General features: G+C 49.0%; 1 protein-coding gene across 1 annotated transcript in view; it reads right to left on the bottom strand.

Moving 5' to 3' along the window:
- ABTB2 (ankyrin repeat and BTB domain containing 2) overlaps positions 1-16,932 on the bottom strand; it is a 165,402-nt gene that overhangs the window by 28,723 nt on the left and 119,747 nt on the right. The window contains exon 3 of the mRNA XM_029061740.2: positions 11,369-11,582. Coding sequence (XP_028917573.1) covers positions 11,369-11,582 — 214 coding nt within the window. The remainder of the gene's footprint in view (positions 1-11,368; positions 11,583-16,932) is intronic.

Genomic DNA, 16,932 nt, shown 5'->3' with positions numbered 1-16,932 from the left:
ACATCGAAATGGCGCACTTAATTCACCCAAGAGCTGCTATTCCCATTCCTGGCACTTCCATTCTCGGCTAAACAGATGGAGATTTAATGCCCAGAAAAGGGGAGGGAAGGGGAGGGGAAAAAAGCTTAACACTGCAAATCTTGGTGAAATGGTAGTTATGGGAAGCACAAGCCAATAGCATTAAACGAGCACTGCTATCATCTCTATTATATGATAAGAAAAAGCTTTCGCAAGCAGAGCAAAAGATTAACAATCCATATCTTTGGGTTTAAAGCAAAACCCTCCAGAAATAGGGAACACTCACATCATGTGAAGTGTTCACCTGAGCAAAAACACTCTCTCCTCCATCATGCAGGACTGTGAAAAGGGAGAGGCAACTCTAGGTCATAGAAAGTATAATTATTCACAGCATTCCTGTTCCATAAGAGCGCCTCTCAGTTTGAAAAAGATGAACCCAGCTATAATGGTTGCCGAGGAGGTTCAAATCAAGAGTCGTTCCTCCTCTATGCACTCAGCCCTTGGCAGAAACATCATAGGTGGGGAAGGGTTGACTGTTGCGGGGGAGTAGGGAGTGGGGAAAAGAGGACACCAGCATCCCCTAGCTCAACCAGAAGGGACTGCTCCTCACCCCAAAGACATGGTCAAGTCACCTCAGCCTGAACTCAAGGGATCCAGGAATAGAGCCTCCTCACGGGCTTTAGCCATAATAACAACAGTAACAACAACAACAATAATAATAATTATCTGTGGTATTTGTTAAGCACTTACTATGTGCCAAGCACTGGGGTAGATAGATACAAGATAACCAGGTCAGACACAGTTCCTATTCCATATAAGACTCTCAGTTAAGTAGGAGGCAGAACAGCTATTGAATCCCCATTTGGCAGATGAGGAAAGTGAGGCACCAAGAAGTTAAGTGACTTGGTCAGGATCACACAACAGAGAAGTGATGGAGTCGGCATTAGAGGCCGGGTCTTCTAACTCTCAGGCCCCTGCTTTTTCCGCTAGGCCACGCTGCATCTCTAGCCCTTACTAGTTTGTGCTCTTTGGACTGTGCTCCTTTACCACAACAATTCCCTTCCTTCTTGGAAGCAGCAAACTATGGCTACGCTTTTTACTGAGCAGATGGTGCTCAGCAGGTAACCTCCAGGTGAAGATTGATCCTGAACACGAGTCTGCCTGTGGATAGCAAATGCCAGCAAAACTGGCCCTGAGAGAGCCGCACGAGGCAAACCGACACTCGCTGCCCAAAGACTGTGGGGGGGGGGGAGGTTGGCGGTCAGCCTCTGGTTTTGCTGTGCCTTCTTTAGCACTCTTGTGTGGGCACTTTCTTTAGCACTCTTGTTTGGGCACTTCAGCCTCAATGCCTGCCTTGGCAGCCCTCTCAGCCCGGCTGGAGAAGAACTGACTGCGTCTTCCGCCTGGCATGTCCAGCCTGAACTTGTCGGGTGGGCATGGAGCCAGTCGGCTCTTCGGCACAGTGGAAGGAAGCTGGCTGTCTCCGTTCCCAGGCAGGGGGAGGCTGGAGCGGCGGATGGGTACAAAAGGTGGGAGCAGCCAGAGCCTCCGGCAAGAGCTCCTTTCCTCTCCTCCCCCCAACCTCCTCCACCAATTCACCCAGGAAGCGGCCCCACTTAGGCCCCCCTGCCACCTCTCAGACAAAGGCCGGGTGCCCTGGGGAAAAGGGGATTGGAAGACAATTGGGATCAGAGGGAGAGGACATGAAAAGCCAGAGCCGCAAGGCCAGGAGCGGTGTTGGCCATGGCAGCCGAAAGCCGAGCCAAGACCACCTGCCAGAAAAGCAGGCTAACGTTCCTCTGCTTCCTCTCGGGAGCAAGGCCTCAAGGGAGAGAGATGGCCCTTGGCTCCATCAACTTCAACCTCTACAAATTCCTCGGGACCACTGTGCTCATGATCCCTGCGCATGCCCTAGTCTTTACTGTCCTCAGGATTCTAGGCAGAAGGGGCCAGGTGGGCCGCCTCCTCTTTCACACCCGACATTTTCCCTCCGACAAAATATGCCCAATTACGGCCCACCTGCCAGCTATTCAGGTGGCCATTAAAGCTGCTCTTAATGGCTTCAAGAGGGAGGGGTGTGTCCACAGCTTTCTCTACATGGGCCACTGGCCTGTTTCTCTGGGTTTGTTGCCCAGCCCAAGCATGCCTATGCTACCAGTTCCCCTCCCCATCCACTCACTTCTGCCAAGGAGAATAGCCCTAATCCAGCAGCAAGAATCTCATGGGCCCCAAATCCATGAAAAGTGAACTAGGCTAGACCACATAAAAAAATGAGACAGAAAACACTAGAACCTAAAGCCTCTTGTAAGAACTCTGCAAGGGGCTCCCCTAAAACTCAATCTATTCAATTAATGAAGAAGGTTCTGACTAATCAATACCTCTCCCACTCTTCCCCTGTCATCCCACACCCAGCGAGAGCCAGAGGAGGCCTGGCGGGGTGTGTTTGTTTATGATATTTATTAAGTGCTTACTATATGTCAAATACTGTTCTAAGTGCAGGGGCAGACACAAGTCAATTAAGTTGGACACGGTCCCTGTCCCGCACGGTGCTCACAGCCTAAGTAGGAGGGAGAACTGAGGCGCAGAAAAGTTAAATGACTTGCCCAAGATCACACAGCAAGCAACTGGCAGAGATCTGGATTAGAACCCAGGTCCTCCGATTTCCAGGCTCGTGCTCTTTCCACGTTGCTTCTCGGTGAGAGCTAGTTGGGGAGCTTTAGGAATCAGCAGTGGCAGGGGAGGCTACTAACAACAACACTGCTGGATGCCAGCAGTGTTGTTCAGGAGGCTGAACAGAACCAGGCCCTCAACAGCTTTCTCAGTCAATTAACTAATGGTATTTATAGAGTGCTTACTGTGTGCAGAGCACTGTACTAAGCAGTTGGGAGAGTACAGTATTACAGAGTTGGCTTACACGTTCCCTACCCAAAATGAGTTTATTACCTCCTACCACCCCCCAACCAGTGTCTCCGGATGGGCTCTCTCCATCTGCCTCTCTTGCTGCAGCTGCCACCTCCCCAGCCATAACCTGTCCTAGTAAAATTCACTGTAGTACCAGATTAGGGCTTACTACACGTTTAGCACTGGGGTAGATACAGAATAATCAGTTCCGACACAGTCCCTGTACCATATGAGGTTCCCGATCTAAAGGGGAGGGAGACCAGGTATTAAATCCCTGTTTTACGTTTGGGTAAACTGAGGTGGGTAAATTTAGGGACTTGCCCACGGTCACGCAACAGGTCTGTGCCCTATCCTTTAGGCCTCGATGCTCCTTTTCTTCCTCTCATCCCCAACCCTCCTCCTCCCTGCCACTTCCCATCCTGTCAGAGGGCCTCAGACTCGTACGTTCTTTCCGGGCTTCTGAGCGTTTCTAAAAAGCATATTAGGTTTCTAACCTATCTGGCCCTAGCCAGCCATCCTTGGAAATTCAGCTCGAGATGACAGAGTAGAAACCACCCGATAGGAGACTACGTGGTGTCAGTTTAATTGCAGAAGACACTGACACCCGAAGAGCAGCAGCAGGCACCCAGGCCATTCCTCATTCCCTCCTCTCCATCAGCTGACCTGGAGCAGCAGCAGAAGGTTCCGTCTTAATTACAGGGGCTACTGTATGAAGCTATTCCTCCAGGACTACTGCTCCCAGCCTCGCACTCTGCAGGAGAGACAGAGGCACGTTCCTGGGGGCTCACCAACAGGCATAATGGCTGGGTCTGACATGTATAAGCAAGAGCACTGAAAGAACTTTGTCCCTTGGGGAAGTGGTGATGATCTCACCTGGGGCTATACTCCCTTCCCTCGGCATCCACCCTCATTCAAGGAAGGAAACCCAAAGAGGGCGATGGGGCTGGAGTTTTAATTTAACAGTAATACTTACTAAGTGGGATAGGCTGAAGAGGGTCTGACTCTCCAACCTGGAACAATGTGGTTCCTGTGGGATCCTTGCCAGGGGGAATGGGGATGAGGTGGGGTGTCGCTGGGGGTTCCCTATTGCTTTGGGGATTCTGGAGAAATTTCCCTGGAACTCCATCCTCTATCCCAATTCCTCTGAGCTCCCTCTCCCCCCGTTATGCATTCAGTAGCCTGAACAAGGAAGGAATGATGATACCACCCACAGACAATACAATATTTCCTTAAGCCTCCCATGGGTACAACTCGGGCAAATGTTTGGAGACAACCCATGTATATTCTGCATGTTGAAAGCCAGCAGAGGAAATGCAGCTAGTCCAGATTTACTCAATCTGAGTAGGCTGTTTGATAACCATTTTTTATATTTCCATCTTGGATGATAGGAGAGTCACAGACTACTCGGTCATCCAACAATAACAACAACAGTGGTATTTGTTAAGTGCTTACTATATTCCAAGCACAATAATAAACACTAGGGTAGAAATGAGGTAATCAGGTCAGGTACAGTCTCTGTCCCATAGTCTAAATATGAGGGAGAACAGAACCTGAGCCATTTTACAGATGAGAAAACTGAGGCATAGGGAAGTGAAGTGACTTGCCCAAGGTCATGCAGCAGGCAAGTGGCAGATCCAGGATTAGAGCTCAGGTCCTCTGACTCCCAGGGTTTTCCACTCGGCCCCACTCCTTCTTAGCAGTATTTCCGGAGCAGCCCTAGTACAGACTGGGCTGGTTGCTATGGGGCAATCAGAAGAGCGAGTTACAGGCTCAATCATCGAGGAGTCTATGGTCCACTATGGGGAGGAAGGCCAAAACAGAAATGGCTCCTTTAGCTCTAGAAAGTCTTGGGTTGTTTCTGCCCCATGCTAGGCCAGATACTTTCCTTAACTCTCAACAGAAACAGCCCTGACCCAGACCTGTGGCTCTTTCAGAAACAGTGTAATCTGGTACCTAGTACGGAGCTGTGAACCAGTAAATGCAGGTTGATGATGGGGAAGTGGGAGTTTAACACAGCCTATGATTCACCCGTATTTCAACATGGCTGCTCCTTCAAAGGCAGAGAAATTCAGCCCAGACATTCCTTGGCAGCCATCCGCCTCCCCCCCTTCAAATCTGAACCCCCTGGTCTCGTGCTCTGGCTGCCTCTGTGTACGAGCATACACTCTCTCAGAGGCTCGGGGCTGTCTTAGATAGGAGCTACAGGCTTCCAGCACATTAGCTGGTGCACTTTCTGGACCTCTGTAAGTGAGGGGAGGAGAAAGGAGGTGAGGGGGATCAGGAAGGACGCGCTCTGCCCTGGCCCTTAGTGCTGACTCTGTAGCATAGTTGCCCCAGAAATGAGTCCTGACCCTGCAAATTGGACAGCAAGGATCTCGGGAGCCAGGACGCAACCAGGCCCTGCCAGCTGCTCTTAAAATAGGGAAAGCGATGGGACAACAGGCTATGCTAGATCACAGCTAGCATAGCTAGGTTTTTATAAGGCACGTCTGCTCCAAGGTATCCCTTGTGCCAAGGTGGCAGTGGTGAGAGCTATAATCACTGGGCTCCTTTGTGGAAGCCTGGGCAAAATAACATGTGGAAATAGCCTGGGCTAAGTAAGGCGATTACCAACATACCTAACCTCTCCCAGCAGGACCAAGAAACCCTTTAGTGCTCATTGATCCCCTCTTCCTCTCTCTTCCCCAGGTAAATCAGCGGCCACGACTGCAGTGTTCCGGCATTAGGGTAGAAATTATATATAATAAATTATTTATTTATTTTAATGTCTATCTCCTTCTCGAGTCTGTAAGCTTGTTTTGGGCAGGGAACTCTGTGGCATTGTACCAAGAGCTTAGTACAGTGCTCAGCACACAGTAAGCACTCAATAAATACCACTGATGATGATGATTGGGGTGGTGACCGTTTGGAGACAGGGACCTGGAGTGAATGTTACATGAGGCCTCTGGTTCTCCTGTCGATGTGCACTTGTGTGATTTACTTAATAACAGTCAAGGGAGAAGGGACACCATCAATCAATGGTATATACTGAGCGCTTACTGTGAGCAGAGCACTATACTAAGAGCTTGGGAGAGTATAGTACAACAGAATTGGTAGACAAGATCCCTGCCCTCAAGTAGCTTACACTCCAGTGGAAGAGCTTAGAATGTAAGGAAGAAGAGGATAGGGGAGAGCACTTCCTGGGTTGACAGGAAATCCCCTTCCAGGCCTTAAAAAAGAGGCTCATTGAAGAACATTGTTTGCCCAGGGCTCCAGTTACTTTGGTCAAGACCTTACCCAAGTCAGACTGTGAAGTCACCAGCACTCAGATTAAATCCCTTCTCTGAAGGAGATGGCATCTCTCCTCCTGCCTCTCTGCTCTATGTTGAAAAAAGCCCCAAGCCCTGGAAAGGAATCTATTCTCACACCAGTCCAGTCTGGTGGTGAAACCGTTCCTCGCCAGATCAGCATCCTGGTGAGCGATGAGCCAACGCCAGAGCAGGAGACTGAGAAGTGAGTAAATAACCCCCACCAGTCCTATAATGAGAGCACAGTGGTGTTCAACTCCTCGCCCCAAGAAACCTAAGATACTGTCGGGGCTCCTCCGCCTGAGACTATGACAAATGCGCTTTGGAATGACACCCAGGGCCCACGGAGGTTGATGCTAAGAGACTGTTTACTTATAGTCTCGGGGCTTGATGTGATCTCCAGGGCCTTCTGCTTGCACCGCTTACCTTCTTCCTCCCCGACTCCTACTTTCCCTGGGCCACTTTCTTGGTTGGTATCCTCCAACCTCTTAATTCTGCTCATGAATAACCAAGCTCCTGGAAGCCTTAGGGGGCTTCTCACCACCTCTCCTTCAAATCTCTTCTCTGGACTCGCTTCTTTCGTGAAACCTTTCCCAGGTGGGCTCACCTGGCTGGAACCAAAGTTGCAGATTCGGGCCGCTAGTGAGTTTCTGTCTTCTCCTATTTACCCTGGAGCTAATTCATAGAATCACAGGGCCTAAAGGAACCTCAGGATCATGTAATCCTGCCAACTGTCTCCATACACATCTTTTCCTAACCCATCGGGAGAGATGGGGAGGGGGGCTAATGGGAAGGAGATACCTTAGCCTTGACTTTGGTAATCCATTCTCCCACCCCGAAAGTCTCTCCTTTCTTTATCTGTCTCTTCCTTCTCCCAATCGTGAACTTGCAGAGCAGGGGTTGGTGTCCAAACCAGAGTTTTGGGCCATGCCTAGTACATTGTTAACAACCAGTAGGCAAAGTAACCACTGAGGAGGGAGCCAGGGAGGTTCCCTACTCTTCTACTTTCCCAGGCTGCAGAGAGAAACCACTGACTGCCATAGGGGTAGAGTAGAGTGGAGCTGGAGGTGTTCAGGGGAGGAGATGCTGGAAGGCTCCCAGCCCTACCCAGAATCCATGCAGTAGTGGTCAGGCCTTTCCTGGCCTGACCTGGCCCTAGTCCTGGGAAGAAAGACCAGAGTTTGGGTTATTGCTAATCCTTGGTGCTGGGTTTTTGCTTCACAATGGGCTAAATGGGGTCAAAGAACTAACCTGAGGGCACCTCCCTGCAACTGCCACATCCTTGGGAGCACAGGTATGGTTTTCCAAGCCCCAGAGGGCCATGCAACCTGAGCACAAAGGGCAAGTCCCAGTTTGGGGCGAGGGCATAAATTGCTGCCAACCTGAGTGCGGGTGGCCTCCAGAGGCGAGACATGCAAGGCTATAAGCCCCAACTGTGAAAGAGACTGTGGTGACCTGATTACTTTGAATCTACTCCGGGGCCTTGGAACCTAGTAAACGCTCAATAAATACCATTGCTATAAAGAGGTATAAGTTGCCATCTGCCCCAGTCCCCTTCCCTTCTCCTTCAGCTTCCCAGACAAGACAAATCATCAGTTTGCCAAGATCTAGAATTCCTCGAACCAGGGATTCTAATCCCAGTGGCAGGGAACCAAACCCATAGTCTCCTGAGGTTAGATCGATAGAGTGCTTAAAAGGGAAAGAGCGAGAGAGAGGGAAAAAACAAGAATCTCTGACATCATGCGCTACAAAAGGGAGGAACTTCCCCTCAGTATCTCTGGCTGAAAACTTTGGGGAACATGGAACACCATTTATCCCTTGACGAGACCTGGGTATTAGTCACTCAGCAGAAGTCTAGTTCTTTTCCTGCTACACAGAGACCCTGCCACTTAGGAGCTGAGTCAGGAAGAGTTAGCGATGACACGGGAATGCAGCATAGCAGCTTCTTCAGGCTACCAGAAAGCTGTTGGGTTGCTGGGATATTTTTAGATCGTCATTTTGGTGCCAAAATTTGAAAATTGTTAAAAAAATTTCCAGTTTTAATTCCCGTATTTTTAGTTTTCATTCACTCAATCATATTTATTGAGTGCTTACTGTGTGCAGAGCACTGTACTAAGCGCTTAAGCAAATGATTCATGGAAAATATTCCTGCTATAAACTTATTTGTGCCTCATATAGATGGTTTTTAAATATACACATAGACGTGTAAGCACGCATTTCTCCCCACCCACCTCCCCAACACCGTCCTTCAAAATCCATATGTAAACACAGCAGAACCAGAGAAGCACCAGCACAAGGGAGGGACAGAGCTGTGTTTGGTGTCCTGGCGCTTCTATAATGGGCAGGTTGGAATTCAGCAGGATGTTTTACACCACCAGCCTTCAGGGTACACATACGTCTAGGGTAGGTAGGGATTTGCAAATCAGCATCTTAATCTCCTCTGCAGGATTCTGGAGAGGGAGGGAGTGTGGTGCTGAGAGGAAGGCACCAAGCAGTTGTCCAGCATCAGATCCCAGCCTCAGTGAACTGACCAAGGGACCACCATCTTGGTGAGCTGGATTGTGCTTGGGGACATTTAAAACAGTGACAGAAGAGGGCTGGCGTTTGTCAGAACAGTGAAAATTTGGGGAGCTGGAGCCCCGTCTGGGCCACTGTACCCTGCTGAGTTGGAGCAAAAACCTGGGTGAGCACCTCTAGAAGGTAGCCCCTTCCGTCACTGTCTAGTTTGCCATCAGAGCAATTCATTCATTCATTCATGAAGCAGCATTCATTGGATAAGCAGCGTGATTTAGTGGAAAGAGCATGGGCTTGGGAGTCAGAAGATGTGGGTTCTAATCCCTGCTCTACCATTTGTCTGCTTTGTGACCTTGGGCAAGCTGCTCAACTTCTCTGTGCCCAAGTTACCTCATCTGTAAACTGGGGATTAGGACTGTGAGCCCCACACGGGTCAACCTGATTACCTTGTATATACCCAAATGCTTAGAACAGTGCTTGGCACATAGTAAGTGATTAACAAATACCATAATTATTAATTTTTATTCATTCAATGGTATTTATTAAGCAGTTACTGCATGCAGAGCAATGTATCCCAGAACTGACAGTGACTGTAGCTTTTGTTGAGAGCCCCACTGGAAACCAATCACCTTGCCTCTGGGGCTGGGAAAAAGGAGGGGTGCAGAAGGCAGGGAAGGATGGGAAGAAGAAACTGGAAAATGGGAGGGAGAAGCCCTCAAGTTGTCACTGGTATTTTTTTATTACATTTGATAAGTGCTTACTATGTGCCAGGTACTAGACTATGCTCTGGGGTAGATACAAGATAGTCATGTTGGGCTCAGTCCCTATTCTACATGAGGCTCACAGTCTTAGTCCCCAGTTTACAGATGAGGTAACTGAAGCACAGAGAAGTGAAGTGACTTGTCCAAGATTACAGAGCAAATGAGGGGCAGAACTGGGAATCAGCTGGCACCAGGCCAGGCATTCCTTCCTTTCAGATGCTCAAAGGGGTTTACTTCCCACGATTGGTGAGAAGGAATTCAGTCTGCAGGGTTTCATTTTTATTCCTGCTGTTTGGGATTGTTGCTCTTAGAAACTGTGCTGTCTCTTGAGCTCACTGGAAAGGGGAAGGGAGCACTGTATCTACTTAAATATTACATGGTCTGCGCAGGATCTCAGTTGGTTTATGGTGGTAACTGGAAGGAATGCCTAGTGGGTGGCTTCAGCCACAGGTCTGGAAGTTACCACCTCTCTCTATATGTGTGTCAAGGCCATGGGATGGGGGGAGGGAAGCTGAAGGGGATCATGGGTTTAGAAACAACCAAAGCTTCAACACCGAAGAGCTCTGCTCTATTCTCCTTCATTTTTCCCTGACATTAGCACCTGCGCCTAGCAACTGTGCTGTTCTATGCCCCCTGCATTGTGTTCCTGGGCTCCAGGAACAATTAATGTTGGTATTTGTTAAAGTTGGTATTTGTTAAGCGCTTACTATGTGCAGAGCACTGTTCTAAGCGCTGGGGTAAACAGAGGGGAATCAGGTTGTCCCACGTGGGGCTCACAATCTTAATCCCCATTTTACAGATGAGGGAACTGAGGCACAGAGAAGTTAAGTGACTTGCCCACAGTCACACAGCTGACAAGTGGCAGAGCTGGGATTCGAACTCATGAGCCCTGACTCCAAAGCCCGTGCTCTTTCCACTGCGCCACGCTGCTTCTCTAATTATCAATAATAATAATGATAATAATAATATGTTAAGCACTTATTCTGTGTCAAGCATTATACAAAGCATTGGGGTAGACACAAGATACTCGGGTTGGGCAGTCCTTGTCCAACAGGGGTTGGATGTCTAAGTAGAAGGCAGAACAGGTATTGAATCCCTATTTTATATATGAGGAAACTGAAGTCCAGAGAAGTTAAGTGACTTAGCCCAAATTCACACAACAGGCAAGTGGCGGGGTTGGGATAAGCACCCAGGAGCTCTAAATCCAAAGCCTGCACTCTTTCCAGTAGGCCACCCAGTCACATCTACTTCTCTAGTACTTTGTACTTTCAGGCTTTCCAGGACTCACTACAAAGGACTGAAGAACCCCTCATTTCCCCACCCCATTTGCCCTTCCTCTGGCATCCCCTATGCACTTGGGTCTGCACCCCTTAAGCATTCTGATACACCATGTCCTTATAATCTGCTGCTTCCCCTATCTGTAATGTATTTTAATGTCTCCCCCACTAAACTCAAGCAACTCGAAGGCAGTAATGGAGTCTACCAACTCTATTTTATTGTATTCTCCCAAGCACTTAGTATGGTACTCTGCTCACAGAAAACACTGAATAGATATCATCCATCGACTACTTGATTGACAGATTCATAGAAACTGGTTTTCCCTACACTCACAGTCCATTACCTTGAGTCTTGGCGCCTTTCCCTCACCGCGCCCAGATCATAAGCTCCGGTGTGGCTCAAAATGGCAGCTGCAGCCCCAGGGCTATTTCAACCCATTATTGCAAATTCAGCTGACCATCCAATCAGGCCCTGGAGCACCACCAACTGCTGACGGAAGCTATGGTGCCCAGTCTCTGGGGCTCTAGCGTGCAGACAAGGAGAGACTGGCAGTCCCCTACTAGCCCAATCCCTTCAACCCCCATCCTCCCCCACCCCCCGTATCCCTACCGTTCATTATTCAGAGTCATCCTCGGGGGGTCCAGGTTGGGGTTCTCCATGGACTCCATCTGTGGGCACCGCAGGAAGTAGTAGAGAGTGTGGAGGGCATCTGGAGACCAGGTGATGGGCTGCGGTGGCTGACGGACTTGGCGGGCGGGGCTGGTTCCTGGGCGCAGGGAACTGAGGCACTGCATGTGGTGCATGGCACGGGAAACCAGGTCACCTGCATTAGGGATGGGGAGGCGAAGGAGAAGAGCAGGGGAAAAGTGAATTCTCCTCCAACTCGTTGGTTTTTGTTTTCTTCTCTGGGAAAGGGTGCTCACGGCTGATGGGAGACAGCTCCCGTCATGCACAACTATCATTTATAATAATGCTAGTATTTGTTAAGCGCTTACTATGTGCAGAGCACTGTTCTAAGCGCTGGGGTATTCATTCATTCATTCAATAGTATTTATAGAGCGCTTACTATGTGCAGAGCACTGTACTAAGCGCTTGGAATGAACAAGTCGGCAACAGATAGAGACAGTCCCTGCCGTTTGACAGGCTTACAGTCTAATCGGGGGAGACGGACAGACAAGAACAACGGCAATAAATAGAGTCAAGGGGAAGAACATCTTGTAAAAACAATGGCAACTAAATAGAATCAAGGTGATGTACATTTCATTAACAAAATTAATAGGGTAATATATACAGTTGAGCAGACGAGTACAGTGCTGAGGGGATGGGAAGGGAGAGGAGGAGGAGCAGAGGGAAATGTGGGGAAAAGAGGGTTAAGCTGCGGAGAGGTGAAGGGGGGTGGTAGAGGGAGTAGAGGGAGAAGAGGAGCTCAGTCTGGGAACGCCTTTTGGAGGAGGTGAGTTTTAAGTAGGGTTTTGAAGAGGGGAAGAGAATCAGTTTGGCGGAGGTGAGGAGGGAGGGCGTTCCAGGACTGCGGGAGGATGTGGCCTGGGGGTCGACGGCGGGATAGGCGAGACCGAGGGACGGTGAGGAGGTGGGCGGCAGAGGAGCGGAGCGTGCGGGGTGGGCGGTAGAAAGAGAGAAGGGAGGAGAGGTAGGAAGGGGCAAGGTGATGGAGAGCCTTGAAGCCTAGAGTGAGGAGTTTTTGTTTGGAGTGGAGGTTGATAGGCAACCACTGGAGTTGTTTAAGAAGGGGAGTGACATGCCCAGATCGTTTCTGCAGGAAGATGAGCCGGGCAGCGGAGTGAAGAATAGACCGGAGCGGGGCGAGAGAGGAGGAAGGGAGATCAGAGAGAAGGCTGACACAGTAGTCTAGCCGGGATATAACGAGAGCCCGTAGCAGTAAGGTAGCCGTTTGGGTGGAGAGGAAAGGGCGGATCTTGGCGATATTGTAGAGGTGAAACCGGCAGGTCTCAGTAACGGATAGGGTGTGTGGGGTGAACGAGAGAGACAAGTCAAGAATGACACCGAGATTGCGGGCCTGAGAGACGGGAAGGATGGTCGTGCCATCCACGGTGATAGGGAAGTCTGGGAGGGGAGCGGGTTTGGGAGGGAAGATGAGGAGCTCAGTCTTGCTCATGTTGAGTTTTAGGTGGTGGGCCGACATCCAGGTGGAGACATCCTGGAGGCAGGAGGAGATGCGAGCCTGAAGGGAAGGGGAGAGGACAGGGTAGATACAGGGTAATCAGGTTGTCCCACGTGAGGCGCACAGTTAATCCCCATTTTACAGATGAGGTAACTGAGGCACAGAGAAGTTAAGTGACTTGCCCACAGTCACACAGCTGACAAGTGGCAGAGCCGGGTCGAACTCATGACCTCTGACTGCGAAGCCCAGGCTCTTTCCACTGAGCCACGCTGCTTTCCTCTGAGCCAATAGGCAGGGGCTGAAGCTGTCCCCTAGGCACACAACAGCAATTTAATTTTCAATTTCAGTCTTTACTTTGCTGTTGAATTACCCGCTGGGCAGCACAGGAGGTCTTCAGATTTGAGGTCAATGCAATTTCTCAGCAGCACTGGAAGTCTCCAGATTTGATGTTAACACAGTTACTCTTTCAATCAGTTAATCAATAGAATTCACCATGGGCCTAGTGTATGCAGAGCACATACTCAGGGCTTTCATCATCCTCATTCTCTATAGCCCTGCACTGGCTCCAATCTGGACCCCTGGCCTAGGGAAAGATAGGCTGGGCTTGGAGACCAGTCCAATGTTTACAAGATGAATGGGACATGGCCAATTGAGGTGCCCCTTAACAGCTGAGCTGCTTACACAGCCCAGCTGGCCCTGACTCCGGACACTGTGCATTCAACTTAACCCTGGCCCAACTTTGGCAGTAACCAGAAACTTCCTAGTAATTGTAGCAGTGGCTCTATTTAGTCCCCTCTACTAAGCGCTTGGCAAAATACAACAGAAGCACAAGATACATTCCCTGCCTACGAGGAGCTTATGTTTTAATGAGAGAAAGAGACAAAGAATTTAAACACGGTGGGAGCATAGAAAGAACAGGAGTCGGTTAAGGAGTAAGTAGAACAAATAACTGAACATTCAATCGAATATACATATATAAATTAGTGCTGTGTACGGAGAAAAATACATAACTGCTGGAGGAGTCTAGTATCTGATGCAGGACGTTGGGTATTAATTAGGGAGGGCTAGCTGGAGGGGAAGATAGATCTGGGGGATTTAGTGGGCATGGGGAAAGTTCTAGGTTCAAGCAAGGGTGTGAGAAGCATGTGAGTCTAGAGTGGGATACAGTTAGAAGGTGAGATTGAGGGGAATGAAGAATGCAAGTTGGGGAATAGCAAGGGAAGGGGGTCCAATATGTAAAACCAAGATTGGTAGAGAATTTTGAAGCTAGTGGACAAGAGTACTTGCAGACTGAGGTTTAGCAGTGAAAAGACACATCCTGAATGACTTTCAGGAAGATGATTTGAGCAATAGCATCGAGTGTGGACCGAAGCGGAAAGAGGCAGAAAGGTAGCGATTTCAGTGAAGAGGCTAATATAGTAGTCTGACTGTGATATGATGCACTGAGCTCTCGAACCAGGGTAGTAGCTGTTTGGGTGGCGAGGATGGGACAGTCCTGGGAAGTGTTTTCAGGGAGAATCAGTAGGATTTAGCGATTGCTTGAATTGCTTGATTGTGAGAGTTGGGAAGCAGAGTGGCCTATGAATAAAGCCCGGACTTGAGTGCCAGAGGACCAGGGTTCTAATCCCAGCTCTGCCAGAAAAGACAGTGGCTCTAGTGATCTAGGCTCTCAAGGGCATTTGTGAAATTTCTCAGCTCGTGGCAGAGACTCTGGATAATCCTGGAGGTCTCCAGGTCTTGGGATTCTTTTGTTGTTTTTCTATAGCCTTTTTGGTCTTTCACAGGAAGTGGTCTCTCTATTGTGTGCCCTAGTGACAATGCTGAGAAAGGATGGAACCAAAATAGCTACCGGCACCTGCCCAAAAGACCAGTTTCTGGCAAGCAGTAGCCAAGTCACTCATTCACAAGGTGCCCCTTCTGCATCCCTGGCTTTCCATAGTAGCTATAGGTTGAAAAATGAAAAACCAGAGAGAAAGCAGATTTTTCACCACACATAGACAGACACTGATTTCTGTCCTTGGGAGTTCTGTATATTTTGGCCAAAAAATTCAAATTGCCAAACCTGACAGCTCAAATGAGCTTTGTCACTTGCCTGCTGTGTGGTCTTGGGCAAGTCACTTAACTTCTCCGGGCCTCAGTTTTATCAACTGTAAAATGGGCATTCAATACCTCTTCTTCCTACTACTTGATTGAACACCATGTGGGAGAGGAACTGTGTCCCTCCTGATTAACTTGTATGTACAAAGTTCTGCTCACAAAGTATCTTTTTTATGGTATTTGTTAAGCACTGTTCTAAGCAATGGAACAGGTACAAAGTAATCAGGTTGGACACAGTACATGTCCCACATGGGACTCACAACCTTAATCCCCATTTTACAGATGAGGTAACTGAGGCATTGAAAAGTTAAGTGACTTGCCCAAGGTCACACAGCAGATAAGTGGTGGAACTAGGATTAGAACCCAGGACCTGGAACCAAGGCCTTTGCTCTATCCATTAGACCACATTGCTTTGATCTTCATTTCTTCACTCCGCTGCCCGGATCATCTTTCTGCAGAAATGTTCTGGGCATGTCACTCTCCTTCTTAAACACCTCCAGTGGTTGCCTATCAACCTCCGCTCCAAACAAAAACTCCTCACTCTAGGCTTCAAGGCTCTACATCACCTTGCCCCTTCCTACCTCTCCTCCCTTCTCTCTTTCTACTGCCCATCCCGCACGCTCCGCTCCTCTGCTGCCCACCTCCTCACCGTCCCTCGGTCTCGCCTATCCCGCCGTCGACCCCTGGGCCACGTCCTCCCGCGGTCCTGGAACACCCTCCCTCCTCACCTCCGCCAGGCTAATTCTCTTCCCTTCTTCAAAACCCTACTTAAAACTCACCTCCTCCAAGAGGCCTTCCCACACTGAGCTCCCCTTCTCCCTCTACCGCCCCCCTTCACCTCTCCGCAGCTTAACCCTCTTTTCCCCCCATCTCCCTCTGCTCCTCCCCCTCTCCCTTCCCATCCCCTCAGCACTGTACTTGTCTGCTCAACTGTATATATTTACATTACCCTATTTATTTTGTTAATGAAATGTACATCACCTTGATTCTATTTAGTTGCCATTGTTTTTACGAGATGTTCTTCCCCTTGACTCCATTTATTACCATTGTTCTTGTCTGTCTGTCTCCCCCGATTAGACTGTAAGCCCGTCAAATGGCAGGGACTGTCTCTATCTGTTGCCGACTTGTTCATTCCAAGCGCTTAGTACAGTGCTCTGCACATAGTAAGTGCTCAATAACTACTATTGAATGAATGAATGAATTTCACTTACTGCAGAGGATACTCTCTGAATACAAGCTTCTGAATGGGGGTCCAGTGGGGAAGGTGTAGATTTTCTCTCTAACTTTTCTTTAACCCCTCCCTGACTTCTTCCCCAATTTTCATGTTGTCCAGATAAGAGGTTCAAACATTAGACATATCCCATGGCTACCATTCTCTCCTGAATCAGGCCCCATACGCCTCTCTCCATCATGGTAGGGAGAGGTGGAAGAATAATAATAGTATGATTATTATTATTATTATTAAGCACTTACTATGGACCAAGCACTGGAGTATTTACTCCAAGTTAAGATAATCAGGTCAGACACAGTCCCTATTTCATGTGGGGCTCACAGCCTAGCAGAAGGGGAGTGACATGCCCATTTTACAAATAAGAAAACTGAGGTGCAGAGAAGTTAAGTGATTTGCCTGAGTTCATACATGATGATGGAGCCGGGATTAGAACCCAAGTCCTCTGAGTCCCAGGCCCATGATGTTTCTGCTAGAACACGCTGCTGCATGAGGCCCAGCTGCTCCCCCAATACCAGAGCCCAAGGCCAAGCCAACCGCCAGGGAGACACCCCGGAGCCGCCTGTAGGCTGTCCCCAAGGATGGGTGTGTTAGTGGCTGTGGGAATGAGGGTTGCCCTTGGTCTTGTGACAAAAGAAAAAAAGCAACTAGTATGACTCTATTAAGACCCTCCCTCCCACACACATATACACACCAAACTGGACA

This window comes from Ornithorhynchus anatinus, chromosome 3 (genome assembly GCF_004115215.2).
Source record: "Ornithorhynchus anatinus isolate Pmale09 chromosome 3, mOrnAna1.pri.v4, whole genome shotgun sequence".
Classification (NCBI taxonomy): domain Eukaryota; kingdom Metazoa; phylum Chordata; class Mammalia; order Monotremata; family Ornithorhynchidae; genus Ornithorhynchus; species Ornithorhynchus anatinus.
Note: the sequence above shows the minus strand (reverse complement) of the source record. Positions and strands in the feature narration are given on the sequence as shown.